Raw genomic sequence first — 19904 nt, forward strand, 5'->3', positions numbered from 1 at the left:
AACCAGAGGGACCAGGAGAGCAACAGAGAAAAAGAGCCAAAGAAATAGAGAGGGCGGAAGAGAAAGGAAGAAAGCAGAAGAGCCACAAAAAAAAAAGAGCACCGGAGAGCCACAGAGAGGTGGAAAGAGAGAAAAAGCAGGAGAGCTACAAAGAGTGAGAGAGCGCACAAGTGAAAGAGCTAGTGAGAGATAGTGCAGGAGAGCCAGAGGGACCAGGAGAGCAACAGAGAGGGCAGAAGAGAAAGGAAGAAAGCAGGAGAGCCCCCCAAAAAAGAGAGCACTGTAGAGCAACAGAGAGGTTGAAAAAGAGAAAAAGCAGGAGAGCCACAAAGAGTGAGAGCGCACAAGTGGAAGAGCTACTGAGAGATGGTGCAGGAGAGCCAGAGGGACCAGGAGAGCAACAGAGATAAAAACAAAGAAATAGAGAGGGCAGGAGAGCCACAGACAGGGCGAGATTGAAAGGAAAAAAGCAGGAGAGCCACAGAAAGATAGAATGATAGAGAAAGCAGGAGAGACAGAAGGAGAGAGAAAGCAGGAGAGAAAGAAGGAGAGAGAAAACAGGAGAGACAGAAGGAGAGAGAAGGAGAGAGAAAGCAGGAGAGACAGAAGCAGAGAGAATGAGAGAGAAAGCAGGAGAGACAGAAGGAGAGAGAAGGAGAGAGAAAGCAGGAGAGACAGAAGGAGAGAGAAGGAGAGAGAAAGCAGGAGAGACAGAAGGAGAGAGAAGGAGAGAGAAAGCAGGAGAGACAGAAGGAGAGAGAAAGCAGGAGAGAAAGAAGGAGAGAGAAAGCAGGAGACAGAAAGAGAGAGTGGGAGAGCCACTGAGAGAGGGAGAAAGCGAGCCGCAAAGAGAGAGAAAGCGAGCTGGAGAGAGAAAGCAAAAGAGCTGCAGCGCTGGAAAGCCACAGAGCTACTAAGAGGTAGATATTTTTTTTTATTTTTAACCCAGAGTCTCCTGGCATCCACAGTACAAACATGCTAGAAGATGTCATGGCCTCAGTAAGAACTCTAGGCTTTGGGCATTTCGGACTACACAATACATAAGAGTGCTCTATGTTCCCAACCGCTGCTCTGCTCTTAGTATTTATGTATCCTCTCCAATCCAAACCTTGCTTCTCTGTCGCTCATGTTTTCAGTACTTCTACGCACCGCACATGTCTACAAATATGTTCACTCTTATAGGCATTTACGCAACAGCCTTCCTACTGTAAAGCCTTTCCATCCCCTAGGAGGAATGTGCTATGTAAGTGTGAGGGTAATTATTCCCAGCGCATATTTGCCTGTGCTGGGAAGATAAAAGCATTGCTATCCTACAGCTCATATTTACACAGTGAAGATGAAATGAACATTACTGTTCTTGTAGCCTGAAGCAGAAAGGTTATTACCTTTGGTAAATTCACATGTATGACATTCCTAAAGGAGCTGAAATTCACTGGAGGCTCCACACTGGGATTGTTCTCATCATTCTGAGCGGGAAAATAAATACATTCAATAGAAATATCTATGGCGAACAAGCAAATGGTCACAACAGTGTATAAAATGGAGTAATTACTTGTACGTGATGGCTCTTCCTAGCGGTATATGCCGCTGGCAATCTTTCTGTTTCAGATTACAAACCGTAGACTTGAACAGTGTAAGTTCATGGTGCACTACTGACTTCATTAAAGATGGCACCCTTTCTTCAACCTTATCTATAGCTAACCTTTTCTGTCTTTTATTTGAGAAAAGAGGCACTATTATAAGACTAAAAGGACTCCTGATTTATATATACAAATGATGGAGGCACCAACCAGTCTCACCCCGCATGAAAATATAGTAGACATTTTCCATTTTATAGTCAATTGCAGATTAGTGCAAATTTTTCATTCGAATTTTTCCTTGGGGAACATAACCTATGGCTTAAATTTACAACTAATAATGCTAACATTTAAAGGTTGCCGTACATAAATGATGAATGGGAGCTGTGGGATACATCTAATGTATATGAGCATATCCAGACTCTCCACATACATCACACATTGGGAAAGAGAAGGCTAAAGCTGTGGGTCTTTAACTCATCCTATCCTTTGGTTCTGACGGGATACATTGTACACAGAGGTGTCTGACAGGGGCTGACTCTCCTCTCTCCAGGGAGAAAACATGGGCAATCAGTTGAGCTGGGGTTGGGGGCGGTTAAAGGTATAGCTGTCCACCTATATGGTCATTTTAAAGCAACCCTCTGGGAGAAATTGAAATTTTACTATAAATGGCATTTGACCTGAGGAACATTTAAAGTGGACCTTTCACCACATTTTGTTTGCCAAACTGGCCACATCATAATGAAATGGCTTAAGATCTACATACAACATATTTTTTTATTTTTCATCCCTGTTGCAGATATTTTAGCTTGTAAACTTTACTTACTAATTCCCACTAACGCTAAGGGGGCGGTGCTACAGATTCTTTAATTTTATCATGTGTGACGGTGTCCAATCATAAGCCGAAATAGTCATGCAGGGGAAAAAGACACTCCAGAGAATGTCAGAATCGGCTTTCTCTGTGTGATCTAGTAAGACTCTTGTCTAGCCAGGTCCTATAGATATAATGGGAGGAAATTACTCTGCAGGAAGAGTAGAGCAGAACTGTGTGCCATTACAAACTACGCTCTGCTTCTAGGCCAGACATCGGAGAATAATGCGCTGGTACCTGGAATTTATATAGAGAGCTGTATAAGACAGGTGCTAATTGCACACTTCGATTCTCATCTCAAAGAACTATAGCGCTATAAGTAGAGAGCTGAAGTGTGTGAGCATTGCTTGTCTCATACAGTCCTCTATATCAATTATAGGTATGGGAAAATAATGATGTGGTTCCTGTGATAGATGCAGAGCACTGTTTGGAACAAGCATTGCTCACACACTACAGCTCTCATCCACAGCATGACAGTGTTGTGAAATAAGAGCTGTAGTGTGTGATCAGCATCTTCTGCTTTTCCCCAGCATGATGTCTCATTCTTAGGATTGGTCAACTTCATGCAGGGAAAAATATATGCCCCCAGTGAAGAACCTCTGCTAACACCTTCCTGGTTTAAGTGGAAATTAGTGTATAAAGTTTAAAAATTAATAAACAAACACTGTTAGACTTGGATGACAGCACAAAGACTGAATATATTGCTTTAAGTGAGTCATAGTTATGTTGTCTAGAGCTTTATTGTTTATAGTATAGGCAATTCTGTTACAGGGAAATTACTGAAATGACTTGTTATATGACCCTTGTAGTATGTAACCTAGAGGAACATATTCAGATACTTCTTGATGTCACGTGAAGCTGCATAGTTAAGTGAGAACATGGCAGATATGGCAGCACAACCGTGGCCTTTAAATACTATAACCAGAGTGAGGCGGTCTGTGTGGATCCCGCTGCACCACTACACAACACATAGTGCAAGTCACTAGCCTGCTGTGCTGGCCAAAATTAAAAGTTGTGTCCACAGGTCTCTCAGCTAGAGAAACAGATACAAGTGCTTCTCACTAAATTAGAATATCATCAAAAAGTTAATTTATTTCTGTTGTTCAATACAAAAAGTGAAACTCATATATAGAGTAATTACAAACAGAGTGATCTATTTCAAGTGTTTATTTCTGTTAATGTTGATGATCATGTCTTACAGCCAATGAAAACCCAAAAAGTAATTATCTCAGTAAATTAGAATAATTAACAAAAACACCTGCAAAGGCTTCCTAAGCATTTAAAAAGGTCCCTTAGTCTGTTTCGGTAGGCTCCACAATCATGGGGAAGACTGCTGACTTGACAGATGTCCAGAAGGCAGTCATTGACACACTCCACAAGGAGGGTAAGCCCACAAAAGGTCATTTGTAAAGAAGCTGGATGCTCACAGAGTGCTGTATCCAAGCATATTAATGGAAAGCTGAGTGGAAGGAAAAAGTGTGGTAGAAAAAGGTGCACAAGCAACCAGGATAAACGCAGCCTTGAAAAGATTGTTAAGAAAAGGCCATTCAAAAATTTGGGGGAGATTCACAAGGAGTAGACTGCTGCTGGAGTCATTGCTTCAAGAGCCACCACACACAGACGTATCCAGGACATGAGCTACAAGTGTCGCATTCCTTGTGTCAAGCCACTCATGACCAAAAGACAACGCCAGAAGCGCCTTACCTGGGCCAAGGAGAAAAAGAACAGGACTGTTGCTCAGTGGTCAAAGGTGTTGTTTTCAGATGAAAGTAAATTTTGCGTTTCATTTGGAAATCAGGGTCCCAGAGAGTCTGGAGGAAGAGTGGAGAGGTACACAATCCAAGCTGCTTGAGGTCTAGTGTGAAGTTTCCACAATCAGTGATGGTTTGGGGAGCCATGTCATCTGCTGGTGTAGGTCCACTGTGTTTTATCAAGACCAAAGTCAGCGCAGTCGTTTACCAGGAAATTTTAGAGCACTTCATGCTTCCCTCTGCCGAGAAGCTTTTTGGAGATGGAAATTTCACTCTCCAGCAGGACTTGGCCCCTGTCCACACTGCCAAAAGTACCAATATCTGGTTTAAAAACAACAGTATCACTGTGCTTGATTGGCCAGAAAACTCGCCTGACCTTAACCCCATAGTGAATATATGAGGTATTGTCAAGAAGATGAGAGACACCAGACCCAACAAGGCAGACGAGGTGAAGGCTGCTATCAAAGCAACCTGGGCTTCCATAACACCTCAGCAGTGCCATAGGCTGATCACTGCAATGCCACTCTGCATTGATGCAGTAATTGAAGCAAAAGGAGCCCCTACCAAGGGTTGAGCGCATTTACTGAACATACATTTCAGTAGGCCAACATTTCTGATTTTAAAATAATTTTTCAAGCCAGTGTTATAAAGTATTCTAATTTACTGAGATAAAGACTTTTAGGTTTTCATTGGTTGTAAGACGTAATCATCAACATTAACAGAAATACACACTTAAAATAGATCACTCTGTTTGTAATGACTCTATATAATATACGAGTTTCACTTTTTGTATTGAAGAACTGAAATAAATTAACTTTTTGATGATAGTCTAATTTAGTGAGAAGCACTTGTACTGTTGTGTAAATGTGTCAGTGTGATGTCTACCTCTTGACTTGATAGAGCAGAAGAGTTGGAAGGGCACAGCTCAGTCGTTTTCACAGGGCACACCGCCATTTGGCTTACGGCATCTTTATTCCTTTTCCAAAATACAAGAAATACAAAATTAGCAATGCTTTTCCCAAGCAGCCTGTAAAAACGTTGACATAGATGTAAATGTTAACATAATTTATATGCTACTATGGGCACCTTTCCTAAAAATGGGAAAACAGTTTTGTAGTCTTTTTTCTGGACAGCAACCCAACACATATCGACAAGAGCAGAGACCGCACTAAGCCCTGCGGCATTATTGCCGAGGCGTGTGTGTGTCACAGGAACGCTTTATACAAACAACAGCTAATCAACACGCCTACAGGAATAGCGCTGTACCAAATGGCTGAGCAGATGACAGGCATGTCACACAAAACAGCGTTTCATCCCGGAGAAAAACACATCGCTACCAGCCATACTAACGTGACAATGATTTATAGTGTAGACATGCAGCATTACAATATTAAGGGTGCAATCAATGATTTAAGAAATGCGCAAGTCATAATTTTATGGTCCCATACAAAAAAACCCTCGGCCCTCACTATTGGGTGCTGTGCCAAAATGTAATGTCATCAGGAAGGGGGGGGCGAGATACCGCAGCTCATCAGTGCGGACAGAATGGCACATCTATAAAAGAGTGGGATGCTATCCCCCACCCCCCAAAAGCAGCTATGAAGACCATCAGTATGTGATCCATGTACAGTATTATGGTATTTGAGTTCCCCATCTTCTATATGTTTCTGGAAGACCTCCATAAAAGGGATCTCATGGGGGTCTTGTTACACAGTATTGCACTAGCAGCATTGCTCCAGACTGAAGGGGTATGGCACTGCAGACTATTCTTTCTTTATGAGCTGTCAGATGATAGAACACTTTGTAGGGTGTGACTATGCAATACAACACACTTTTTAAAGAATTGTTCATTAAAAACCCCCTTTCAGTTCAAAATGGGTAACATACATTATTGTGCAGCAATGCATTTAAAGGGAACCTGACGTGTCCAGAAATGATATTTCCCTGCAGATATAGGGTTAATCTTGAGGTAAATAGCGTTTATATCCTGTGTAGCTGACATACCGGAACAGTAGCTACAGGGAGAAAATGAAGTTATATTCTCCCTTTTATTGGCCTGCTTTCAGTCATTGGGGCCGGTGCAGGGAGTTATAGCAGTCAGCTCTGACTATGCAGTGAGCGCACAGAAATCACTCCAAGGCACTCTGATTGATAGGCAGAAGAAGAAAAATATATGCGCCACTCACCCAATGGAAGCTGTATAAATGTGCTCTTTATTGGAAAGGAAATGTGCATACATCCATTTGGACATCAGGTGTACAGGAGGGTGCGGTGCTGGAGTCTGGACGACGGCCGTTTCGCACTGAATGTGCTTCAATGGCGAAACGGCCGTCGTCCAGACTCCAGCACCGCACCCTCCTGTACACCTGATGTCCTAATGGATGTATGCACATTTCCTTTCCAATAAAGAGCACGTTTATACTGCTTCCATTGGGTGAGTGCCGCATATATTTTTCTTCTTCTGCCATGGACATTTTAGCTATTTGCTACTGATGCAGAGCACCATACACCCCAAGCTTACGTGACACCTGGTTGTCAAAACATTGCTAAGTCCAAAATCTGTGTAATACCATACACTCTAGTGCCGTCCACTACTTGTCTTTTTACTCTGATTGATAGACTATTCCACAGCGTGTGAACAGGGCAGACTGTCAATTAATATGCAGGGGAGTAACTAGAGCCGCACTCACAGTCTCCAGTCTCCACCGGCCAGATGACTTGAAGCAAGTGGCTACAGTGGAAGCTATAACCTCATTTTCCTGCAAGTGGAAGCTATAACCTCATTTTCACTCTGTATCAAGCTGGATACACAGAATTTAAATATTTACCTGAAGATTAAAGGGGTATACCCATCTCCAAGATCCTATCCAAATATGTAGCAGTTGTAATAAAAATAACAATTTTATCAAATTCCTCCAATTAGAAATGTAGTATAGTTCTTCTGATTCACTATGTCTTTCCTCATGTGCAGGCATTGCAGGACCTTAGGTATCCAAGGTTACGACCACTGCCAACTAGCTGTCACTATATCAATGGTCGTAACCATGGATACCTAAGGTCCTGCAATGCCTGCATATGAGGAAAGAGACATAGTGAATCAGAAGAACTATAAAACATTTCTAATTGGAGGAATTTGCAAAAAATATTATTATTACACCTACTATATATAGGATAAGATAGGATCTTGGAGATGGAAACACGTCTTTAAGCATGTGGTGATATACTTTACTGATGGACTCCACTTTAAAGGTGCTACCCAAAATGAAATATTTTATCTTTCCAACATTGCAAAGCGTAACAATGTTTTCAAAAATCCTCATATGACAACGGAATAAGGTTATCCATTTTTTATGGTGTCCTTAGTGTATTTTCTGCGTCCTTTCCAACATCCACCCAAGGGTACGTGCACATGACGTTCTTAGATGTGAGTATACGCATCAAGTTTTACTACTGCAAAATGGTGGCAGCGTTTTTCCTAAAGCGTCTTCTTCGGCATCTTTTTTGGCCAGTTTTAGCGGTAGCTTCGCTGCTGGTGTCTTTTTGAGGTGGTTGTTATGTACCAATTACTGAGCGCAGAAGTCACATCCTTTAACCATTTGACATCTTTACAAATATAAAGCAGATAAAAGATCAAATGGCTGAACATGCGCATAGCAAGTCATTTTTACACGGCACATGTCCATCCTGTTTAATGCTTATGGAGCGCTGTTCCAAGTGAGCTACAGAGCTCCCTGCCTGAAAAACACATGGCGTACATATACCATAATGGGTTCAGGGGTGATGGGAGAAGCCACGTCTAGTGCACCCGCCATTCTTATTGTGTGGCCTGCGCAACAGCAGGAATCCCTCCACTGACCGTGTACAGGAGGATCAGGACATGGGGTGGGCATCAGAAAAGAGAATCAAAAGAACACCGGAATTAATCTGTAACATGCCTACACACACATGAGCAGGTTTTTCAGATAATTATAACCTAACAATATAACTGACATGTGTCTGACATACATATTAAACAGTTGCCTACCTTATGATAAGTGTCTCCCAATACTAAAAGGCCACATGTAAAGGTCCATCAGGCAATGTACAATCATCTCCCATGATTTCTAGCATTGTGATAGAATTCAAATAGCCCTCTTTAGGACGATGCTGAAAATGGTTAAATGGACTGTGCACATTCTGTGCGTCTATCAGGAAATTTGGGGGAAGACGTATTTTAAATTGCTTGCTAAGGCTACGTTCACATTACAACGGCGACGCAACGCACAAAAAAACGCGCGCAAACGCACGCAAAAACGCTGCGTTTTGCGACGTGTGCGTCGTTTTTTGACGAAAATCGGACGCACGAAAAATGCAACTTGTTGCATTTTCTTGCGTCCGACGCTAGCGTCGGAAACGACGCACGTGTCGGAAAACGCAACAAAAAAAACGCACGCGTCCCCCATGTTAAACATAGGGGCGCGTCGCCGCTGCGTCGCCGCTGCGTCGCCGACGCAACAGCGACGCACATTAGCGGAACGCTAATGTGAACGTAGCCTAAGGGAGTTGCTTGACGAACAAAGTACATTTTAATCAATGGATCTTAGAATAAAATTAAGTTCCACAATTGGAAGTGTTTACAAAAAATGTTCCTGTGCCGAGATAATCTTATACATGTGCCCCTGCTGTGTGCTGTGTAATGGCTGACTTATTCTACCATGGTAGGTCTAAATAGAAGATAAAACTTCTCTGCATGCAAAGTGTGAACAGGGCCTTTGAATGACATGTGGGCAAATAATGGAAACAATACTCCTGTAATTAGCGTTAGATGGATTCCTAAGATATGTTTATCTATCAGCAGAGCCATGACAGTCCAAATTTAATTCTCTTAACTCCTCTTTACATTAATTAAATAAGATCAACCCACAGTCAGATATATTGTAATTACCATGAAAAAAATTGATCTGATAAGAAAGATAGGTACTATTTCCATCACTGGTTTTTCCAAAAAGATAAGTAATAAGTATTGTCAAATCAATAGTATACTGTAATGTAATCAAGCTGTAAGAGATGCCAATTCCTTCCTGGCAAATATTACATGCTATATTTGACAAAAAGCAGCTTGTAACCTTAAAGTAAGTGAAATATTTCTAGATAAAGTATCAAATGAGATTTACAATAAAAACAAAGCTACATAAAAAAAAAAAATATATATATATATATATACACACATACATATACTAGATGGTGGCCCAATTCTAACGCATCGGGTACTCTAGAATATGCATGTCCACGTAGTATATTGCCCAGCCACGTAGTATATTGCACAGCCACATAGTATATTGCACAGCCACATAGTATATTGCCCAGCCCACGTAGTATATTGCCCAGCCACGTAGTATATTGCCCAGCCACGTAGTATATTGCCCAGCCACGTAGTATATTGCCCAGCCACGTAGCATATTGCCCAGCCACGTAGTATATTGCCCAGCCACGTAGTATATTGCCCAGCCACATATTATATTGCCCAGCCCACTTAGTATATTGCCCAGCCACGTAGTATATTGCCCAGCCACGTAGTATATTGCACAGCCCACGTAGTATATTGCCCAACCACGTAGTATATTGCCCAGCCACGTAGTATATTGCCCAGTTACGTAGTATATTGCCCAGCCATGTAGTATATTGCCCAGCCACGTAGTATATTGCCCAGTGACATAGTATATTGCCCAGCAACGCAGTATATTGCCCAGCCACGTAGTATATTGCCCAGTTACGTAGTATATTGTCCAGTGACGTAGTATACAGCACAGAGCCATGTAGTATATTGCACAGAGCCACGTAGTATACAGCACAGTGCCACGTAGTATATTGGCCAGTCACGTAGTATATTGCCCAGTTACTTAGTATATTGCCAAGCCACGTATGTCACAGGTTAAAAAATAAACATATAGTCACCTTCCGAGGGCCCCTTGTACTTTCGGTCACATGACCGTGACGTCATGGCAGGTCCTCCTCGCGCAGGCACTGTGATGATGCCGCGGTCACATGACCGTGACGTCATGGCAGGTTCTTCTCGCGCAGGCGCGCAGGGCCTGTGATGACGTCGCGGTCACATGACCGTGACGTCACGGCAGGTCGTTCTCGCGCAGGCGCGCAGGGCCTGTGATGACGTCGCGGTCACATGACCGTGACGTCACGGCAGGTCGTTCTCGCGCAGGCGCGCAGGGCCTGTGATGATGTCGCGGTCACATGACCGTGACGTCATGGCAGGTCCTTCTCCCATACCATTCTTGGCACCGGAACATGCCGGAGGTCACCAGAGCGTCGCGAAAGGTGAGTATATAATGATTTGTTATTTTTTTACATTATTTTTAACATTAGATGTTTTTACTATTTATGCTGCATAGGCAGGATCAATAGTAAAAACTTGGTCACACAGGGTTAATAGCGGCGGTAACAGAGCGAGTTACCCGCGGCATAACGCGGACCGTTACCGCTGGCATTTACCCTGTGTGAGTGGTGACTGCGGGGAGTATGGAGCGGGCGTCGACTGCAGGGGAGTAGAGAGGGTATGGAGTGGCCGTCGCTGATAGATATATATATATACAAACACGCATACATGAATAAATACGTGTGTATATATGTGTATGTATATATATATATATATATATATATATATATATATATATATATATATATATATATATATATATATATATATATATACATATATATATATATATACATATATATATATATATATATATATATAGTGGCCCGATTCTAACGCATAGGGTATTCTAGAATATGCATGTCCACGTAGTATATTGCCCAGCCACGTAGTATATTGCCCAGTTACGTAGTATATTGCCCAGTCACGTAGTATATTGCCCAGTCACATAGTATATTGCCCAGCCACATAGTATATTGCCCAGCCACGTAGTATATTGCCCAGCCACGTAGTATATTGCCCAGCCACGTAGTATATTGCCCAGCCACGTAGTATATTGCCCAGCCACGTAGTATATTGCCCAGCCACATAGTATATTGCCCAGTCATGTAGTATATTGCCCAGTCACGTACTATATTGCCCAGCGACATTGCCAATAGCTGGGCAATATACTACGTGACTGGCCAATATACTACGTGGCTCAGTGCTGTATACTACGTCGCTGTGCAATATACTACGTGGCTCTGGGCTGTATACTACGTCATTGGGCAATATACTACATCACTGGGCAATATACTACGTGACTGGGCAATATACTACGTGACTGGCAAATATACTACGTGACTGGCAAATATACTACGTGACTGGCAAATATACTACGTGGCTGGGCAATATACTACGTCGCTGGGCAATATACTACGTCACTGGGCAATATACTACATGGCTGGACAATATACTACGTCGCTGTGCAATATACTACGTCACTGGGCAATATACTACGTCACTGGGCAATATACTACGTGGCTGGGCAATATACTACGTGGCTGGGCAATATACTACGTGGCTGGGCAATATACTACGTGGCTGGGCAATATACTACGTGGCTGGGCAATATACTACGTGGCTGGGCAATATACTACGTGGGCTGTGCAATATACTACGTAGACATGCATATTCTAGAATACCCGATGCGTTAGAATCGGGCCACCATCTAGTATCTATATATATAATTGTCTAAGGGGTACTTCCGTCTGTCTGTCCTCAACTTCCGTAACGGAAATTCCGCGTCGCTGATTGGTCTCGGCAGTTGCATGTCATGGCTGCCGCGACCAATCAGCGACGGGCACAGTCCGATTAGTCCCTCCCCTACTCCCCTGAACTCACTGCCCGGCGCCCGCTCCATAATCCCCTACAGTCACCGCTCACACAGGGTTAATGGCAGCGGTAACGGGCCGCGGTGTAACGCACTCCGTTACCGCAGCTATTAACCCTGTGTGTCCCCAACTATTTACTATTGATGCTGCCTGTTGTGGATTCTGTTTTTGGGCTCCCTCTGGTGGTTACAGATGGTACTGGGTGACTTGTGTTCTCTGCGGTCTCTGGTGTCCACCTGTTCTATCAGGATATGGGAGTTTCCTATTTAGCCTTGCTTTCTTGTCATTTCCTCGCCGGCGATCAATGTAATCAGTGTGTCTTGTTACCTCTGCTTTCCGCTTCTGTAATCATCAGGACAAGCTAAGTTTTTGATTTTCCTGTTCCACGTTTTGCTTAATTTTTGTTTTAGTCCAGCTTGCAGTTATGTGATTCCTTGTTGCTGGTTGCTCTAGTGGGCTGATATTACTCCTCATGTTCCATGAGTTGGCACATGAGTTCAGGTAATTTCAGGATGGTTTTTTGTAGGGTTTTTCGCTGACCGCGCAGTTCACTTTTGTATCCTCTGCTATCTAGTTTTAGCGGGCCTCATTTTGCTGAATCTGTTTTCATTACTACGTATGTGCTTTCCTCTCATTTCACCGTCATTACATGTGGGGGGGCTGCTATTTCTGTGGGGTGTTTCTCTGGAGGCAAGAGAGGTCTTTGTTTCTTCTAATAGGGGAAGCTAGTCCTTCGGCTGGCGCAAGACGTCTAGAATCATCGTAGGCAGGTTCCCCGGCTACTGCTAGTGTTGTGAATTAGGTTCAGGATCGCGGTCAGCTCAGTTTCCATCACCCTAGAGCTTGTTCTGTTTTTTGTGTGCTTGTCCTTTTGTGATCCCCTGCCATTGGGATCATGACAGTATCGCCGGCCCAAAAGTGGTAATCGTATTGGCTGAAGTAGGAGGAAAAGTAGTCTGAGGAAGTTTTTATTTTTTTTTTTTCCCTTCCCTCAGAGTTCGCTGCCTAGCCTTAATTGCAGCTTGGCTGCATCTTACCTCCTCTTAATCCTTGAATGGCTCTGACCTCAGCTGTTTATCATGGACGTCCAGAGTTTGGCTTCCAGCCTGAATAATCTTGCTGCTAAGGTTCAAAATATACAAGATTTTGTTGTACATGCTCCTATGTCTGAACCTAGAATTCATATCCCAGAGTTTTTTTCTGGAGATAGATCTAGTTTTCTGAATTTTAGGAACAATTGCAAGTTGTTTCTTTCTTTGAAATCTTGCTCCTCTGGAGACCCTGCTCAGCAAGTCAAAATTGTAATATCTTTCCTGCGGGGTGACCCTCAGAATTGGGCATTTGCATTGGCACCAGGGGATCCTGCGTTGCTCAATGTGGATGCGTTTTTTCTGGCATTGGGTTTGCTCTATGAGGAACCTAACCTAGAGATTCAGGCTGAAAAGGCTTTATTGGCTCTCTCTCAGGGGCAAGATGAAGCAGAAATATATTGTCAGAAATTTCGGAAATGGTCGGTGCTTACTCAGTGGAATGAGTGCGCTCTGGCTGCAAAATTCAGAGATGGCCTTTCTGAGGCCATTAAAGATGTTATGGTGGGGTTCCCGGCGCCTACAGGTCTGAATGAGTCTATGACTATGGCTATTCAGATTGATCGGCGTTTACGGGAGCGCAAACCTGTGCACCATTTGGCGGTGTCTTCTGAACAGGCACCTGAGACAATGCAATGTGATAGAATTCAGTCCAGAAGTGAACGGCAAAACTATAGGCGGAAAAATGGGTTGTGTTTTTATTGTGGTGATTCAGCTCATGTTATATCAGCATGCTCTAAACGCACAAAAAAGGTTGATAAGTCTGTTGCCATTAGTACTTTACAGTGTAAGTTCATTCTGTCTGTGACTCTGATTTGTTCATTATCAGCCATTTCCGTCGATGCCTATGTGGATTCAGGCGCTGCCCTGAGTCTTATGGATTGGTCATTTGCCAACCGCTGTGGGTTTAGTCTGGAGCCTCTGGAAGTCCCTAATCCTTTGAAAGGAATCGACTCTACACCTTTGGCTATGAATAAACCTCAGTACTGGACACACGTGACCATGCGTACGACTCCCGTTCATCAGGAGGTGATTCGCTTCCTGGTACTGTATAATTTACATGATGTCTTAGTGCTTGGTCTGCCATGGTTACAAACTCATAATCCAGTCTTGGACTGGAAGGCGATGTGTGTGTTAAGCTGGGGATGTCAGGGGGTTCATGATGATGCACCTCCGATTTCTATCGCTTCATCTACTCCTTCTGAGGTTCCTGTATTTTTGTCTGATTATCGGGATGTTTTTGAGGAGCCTAAGCTCAATTCGCTTCCTCCTCACAGGGATTGCGATTGTGCTATAGATTTGATTCCTGGCAGTAAATTTCCTAAAGGTCGTTTGTTCAATCTGTCAGTGCCAGAGCATACTGCTATGCGGGATTATGTTAAGGAGTCCTTGGAAAAGGGACATATCCGTCCATCTTCATCTCCTTTGGGAGCAGGTTTTTTTTTCGTGGCCAAAAAAAATGATTCCTTGAGGCCTTGTATAGATTACCGTCTTTTGAATAAGATTACGGTCAAATATCAGTATCCTTTGCCATTGTTGACTGATTTGTTCGCTCGCATTAAGGGGGCTAAATGGTTCACTAAGATTGATCTTCGGGGTGCGTATAATCTTGTGCGGATTAAGCAGGGTGATGAGTGGAAAACCGCATTTAATACGCCTGAGGGCCATTTTGAGTATTTGGTGATGCCTTTTGGACTTTCTAATGCTCCTTCTGTCTTCCAGTCCTTTATGCACGATATTTTCCGTGAATATCTGGATAAATTTATGATTGTGTATTTGGATGATGTTTTGGTTTTTTCTGATGACTGGGAGTCTCATGTTCAGCAGGTCAGGAAGGTGTTTCAGGTCCTGCGGGCCAATTCTTTGTTTGTAAAAGGTTCAAAGTGTCTCTTTGGAGTCCAGAAGATTTCTTTTTTTGGGGTATATTTTTTCCCCTTCTACTATTGAGATGGATCCCGTCAAGGTTCAAGCTATTTGTGACTGGATGCAGCCTACATCTCTTAAGAGTCTACAGAAGTTCTTGGGCTTTGCTAATTTTTATCGTCGTTTCATAACTAATTTTTCTAGTGTTGTTAAGCCTTTGACGGATCTGACTAAGAAGGGTGCTGATGTTGCTGATTGGTCTCCTGCGGCTGTGGAGGCCTTTCAGGAACTTAAGCGCCGGTTTTCTTCTGCTCCTGTGTTGCGTCAGCCAGATGTTTCGCTTCCTTTTCAGGTTGAGGTTGATGCTTCTGAGATTGGAGCGGGGGCGGTTTTGTCACAGAGAAGTTCGATTGCTCGGTGATGAAGCCATGTGCGTTCTTTTCTAGAAAGTTTTCGCCCACTGAGCGGAATTATGATGTTGGTAATCGGGAGCTTTTGGCCATGAAGTGGGCATTTGAGGAGTGGCGTCATTGGCTTGAGGGTGCTAGACATCGTGTGGTGGTCTTGAATGATCACAAAAATCTGATTTACCTTGAGTCTGCCAAGCGTCTGAATCCTAGACAGGCTCGTTGGTCACTGTTTTTCTCCCGTTTCGATTTTGTGGTTTCATACCTGCCAGGTTCAAAGAATGTGAAGGCGGATGCTCTTTCTAGGAGTTTTGTGCCTGATTCCCCTGGAAATTCTGAGCCCACTGGTATCCTTAGGGATGGGGTGATTTTGTCGGCTGTCTTCCCAGACTTGCGACGTGCTTTGCAGGAGTTTCAGGCAGATAAACCTGATCGTTGTCCGCCTGAAAGACTGTTTGTTCCGGATAATTGGACCAGTAGAGTCATCTCCGAGGTCCATTCTTCTGCGTTTGCAGGTCATCCTGGAATATTTGGTACTAGAGACTTGGTGGCCAGGTCTTTTTGGTGGCCTTCCTTGTCGAGGGATGTGCGTTCTTTTGTGCAGTCTTGTGAAGTTTGCGCTCGGGCTAAGCCTTGCTGTTCTCGGGCCAGTGGATTGTTGTCACCTTTGCCTATTCCGAAGAGGCCTTGGACGCACATTTCCATGGACTTTATTTCGGATCTCCCTGTCTCTCAAAAAATGTCCGTCATCTGGGTTGTGTGTGACCGCTTTTCTAAGATGGTTCATCTGGTCCCCTTGCCTAAGTTACCTTCCTCCTCTGAGTTGGTCCCTCTGTTTTTTCAGAACGTGGTTCATTTGCATGGGATTCCGGAGAACATTGTTTCTGACAGGGGATCCCAGTTTGTGTCTAGATTTTGGCGGACGTTCTGTGCTAAGATGGGCATTGATTTGTCCTTTTCGTCTGCATTCCATCCTCAGACGAATGGCCAGACGGAACGAACTAATCAGACCTTGGAAACTTATTTAAGGTGTTTTGTTTCTGCTGATCAAGATGACTGGGTTACCTTTTTGCCGCTTGCCGAATTTGCCCTTAATAATCGGGCTAGTTCTGCTACCTTGGTTTCTCCTTTCTTTTGTAATTCGGGGTTTCATCCTCGTTTTTCCTCTGGTCAGGTGGAGCCTTCTGATTGTCCTGGAGTGGACATGGTGGTGGATAGGTTGCATCAGATTTGGAGTCATGTGGTGGACAATTTGAAGTTGTCCCAGGAGAGGGCTCAGCAGTTTGCTAATCGCCGTCGCCGCGTGGGTCCTCGACTTCGTGTTGGGGACTTGGTGTGGTGGTCTTATCGTTTTGTTCCTATGAAGGTCTCTTCTCCTAAGTTCAAGCCTCGGTTTATCGGTCCCTATAGGATCTTGGAAATTCTTAACCCTGTGTTGTTTCGTTTGGATCTCCCGGCATCGTTTGCTATTCATAATGTGTTCCATCGGTCGTTGTTGCGGAAGTATGAGGTACCTGTTGTTCCTTCGCTTGAGCCTCCTGCTCCGGTGCTGGTGGAGGGAGAATTGGAGTATGTTGTGGAGAAGATCTTGGATTCTCGTGTTTCCAGACGGAAACTTCAGTATTTGGTCAAGTGGAAGGGTTATGGTCAGGAGGATAATTCTTGGGTGGTTGCCTCTGATGTTCATGCTGCTGATTTGGTCCGTGCATTTCATAGGGCTCATCCTGGTCGCCCTGGTGGTTCTCGTGAGGGTTCGGTGACCGATCCTCAAGGGGCGGGTACTGTTGTGGATTCTGTTTTTGGGCTCCCTCTAGTGGTTACAGATGGTACTGGGTGACTTGTGTTCTCTGCGGTCTCTGGTGTCCACCTGTTCTATCAGGATATGGGAGTTTCCTATTTAGCCTGGCTTTCTTGTCATTTCCTCGCCGGCGATCAATGTAATCAGTGTGTCTTGTTACCTCTGCTTTCCGCTTCTGTAATCATCAGGACAAGCTAAGTTTTTGATTTTCCTGTTCCACGTTTTGCTTTATTTTTGTTTTAGTCCAGCTTGCAGTTATGTGATTCCTTGTTGCTGGTTGCTCTAGTGGGCTGATATTACTCCTCATGTTCCATGAGTTGGCACATGAGTTCAGGTAATTTCAGGATGGTTTTTTGTAGGGTTTTTCGCTGACCGCGCAGTTCACTTTTGTATCCTCTGCTATCTAGTTTTAGCGGGCCTCATTTTGCTGAATCTGTTTTCATTACTACGTATGTGCTTTCCTCTCATTTCACCGTCATTACATGTGGGGGGCTGCTATTTCTGTGGGGTGTTTCTCTGGAGGCAAGAGAGGTCTTTGTTTCTTCTAATAGGGGAAGCTAGTCCTTCGGCTGGCGCGAGACGTCTAGAATCATCGTAGGCACGTTCCCCGGCTACTGCTAGTGTTGTGAATTAGGTTCAGGATCGCGGTCAGCTCAGTTTCCATCACCCTAGAGCTTGTTCTGTTTTTTGTGTGCTTGTCCTTTTGTGATCCCCTGCCATTGGGATCATGACAGCTGCCTATGCGGCATCAATAGTAAAAAATGTAGTGTTAAAAATAATAATTGCAGGTTCCAGTGGCAGAAGGACATGACGTCACGGTCATGTGACCGCAACGTCATCACAGGCCCTGTGCGCCTGCGCGACAAGGACCTGCCATGACGTCACGGTCATGTGACCGCGACGTCATCACAGGCCCTGCGCTACAAAGACCTGCCATGACGTCACGGTCATGTCACAGGTCCTGCGCTAATACCAACCCTGGGACCGGAACCTGCCGTGGACTACAAGGGCTCCCTCGGAAAGGTGAGTATATGTTTATTTTTTATTTTTTCACCTGTGACAAACCTGGCTGGGCAATATACTCCGTGACTGGCCAATATACTACGTGGCTCTGTGCTGTATACTACTTCGCTGTGCAATATACTACGTCACTGGGCAATATACTACGTAGCTGTGCACTATACTACGTGACTGGCCAATATACTACGTGGCTCTGTGCTGTATACTACATCACTGGGCAATATACTACGTCACTGGGCAATATACTACGTGGCTCTGTTCTGTATACTACGTCACTGGGCAATATACTACGTCACTGGGAAATATACTACAAGGCTGCGCAATATACTACGTAACTGGGCAATATACTACGTGGACATGCATATTCTAGAATACCCGATGCGTTAGAATCGGGCCACCATCTAGTATATATATACAGTGGGGCAAAAAAGTATTTAGTCAGTCAGCAATAGTGCAAGTTCCACCACTTAAAAAGATGAGAGGCGTCTGTAATTTACATCATAGGTAGACCTCAACTATGGGAGACAAACTGAGAAAAAAAAATCCAGAAAATCACATTGTCTGTTTTTTTAACAATTTATTTGCATATTATGGTGGAAAATAAGTATTTGGTCAGAAACAAACAATCAAGATTTCTGGCTCTCACAGACCTGTAACTTCTTCTTTAAGAGTCTCCTCTTTCCTCCACTCATTACCTGTAGTAATGGCACCTGTTTAAACTTGTTATCAGTATAAAAAGACACCTGTGCACACCCTCAAACAGTCTGACTCCAAACTCCACTATGGTGAAGACCAAAGAGCTGTCAAAGGACACCAGAAACAAAATTGTAGCCCTGCACCAGGCTGGGAAGACTGAATCTGCAATAGCCAACCAGCTTGGAGTGAAGAAATCAACAGTGGGAGCAATAATTAGAAAATGGAAGACATACAAGACCACTGATAATCTCCCTCGATCTGGGGCTCCACGCAAAATCCCTCCCCGTGGGGTCAGAATGATCACAAGAACGGTGAGCAAAATTCCCAGAACCACGCGGGGGGACCTAGTGAATGAACTGCAGAGAGCTGAGACCAATGTAACAAGGCCTACCATAAGTAACACACTACGCCACCATGGACTCAGATCCTGCAGTGCCAGACGTGTCCCACTGCTTAAGCCAGTACATGTCCGGGCCCGTCTGAAGTTTGCTAGAGAGCATTTGGATGATCCAGAGGAGTTTTGGGAGAATGTCCTATGGTCTGATGAAACCAAACTGGAACTGTTTGGTAGAAACACAACTTGTTGTGTTTGGAGGAAAAACAATACTGAATTGCATCCATCAAACACCATACCTACTGTAAAGCATGGTGGTGGAAACATCATGCTTTGGGGCTGTTTCTCTGCAAAGGGGCCAGGACGACTGATCCGGGTACATGAAAGAATGAATGGGGCCATGTATCGTGAGATTTTGAGTGCAAACCTCCTTCCATCAGCAAGGGCATTGAAGATGAAACGTGGATGGGTCTTTCAACATGACAATGATCCAAAGCACACCGCCAGGGCAACGAAGGAGTGGCTTCGTAAGAAGCATTTCAAGGTCCTGGAGTGGCCTAGCCAGTCTCCAGATCTCAACCCTATAGAAAACCTTTGGAGGGAGTTGAAAGTCCGTGTTGCCAAGCGAAAAGCCAAAAACATCACTGCTCTAGAGGAGATCTGCATGGAGGAATGGGCCAACATACCAACAACAGT

General features: G+C 44.0%; 1 protein-coding gene across 2 annotated transcripts in view; it reads right to left on the bottom strand.

The window, feature by feature from the left end:
* The window catches only part of MPDZ (multiple PDZ domain crumbs cell polarity complex component), a 246070-nt gene that overhangs the window by 62775 nt on the left and 163391 nt on the right, over nucleotides 1-19904 (bottom strand). For both annotated transcript variants that reach the window (XM_069764966.1, XM_069764959.1), the window contains 2 exons: nucleotides 5085-5175; nucleotides 1386-1466 (listed from right to left, as the gene is read on the bottom strand). In XM_069764966.1, coding sequence (XP_069621067.1) covers nucleotides 1386-1466; nucleotides 5085-5175 — 172 coding nt within the window. The remainder of the gene's footprint in view (nucleotides 1-1385; nucleotides 1467-5084; nucleotides 5176-19904) is intronic.

This window comes from Ranitomeya imitator, chromosome 1 (genome assembly GCF_032444005.1).
Source record: "Ranitomeya imitator isolate aRanImi1 chromosome 1, aRanImi1.pri, whole genome shotgun sequence".
Taxonomy (NCBI): domain Eukaryota; kingdom Metazoa; phylum Chordata; class Amphibia; order Anura; family Dendrobatidae; genus Ranitomeya; species Ranitomeya imitator.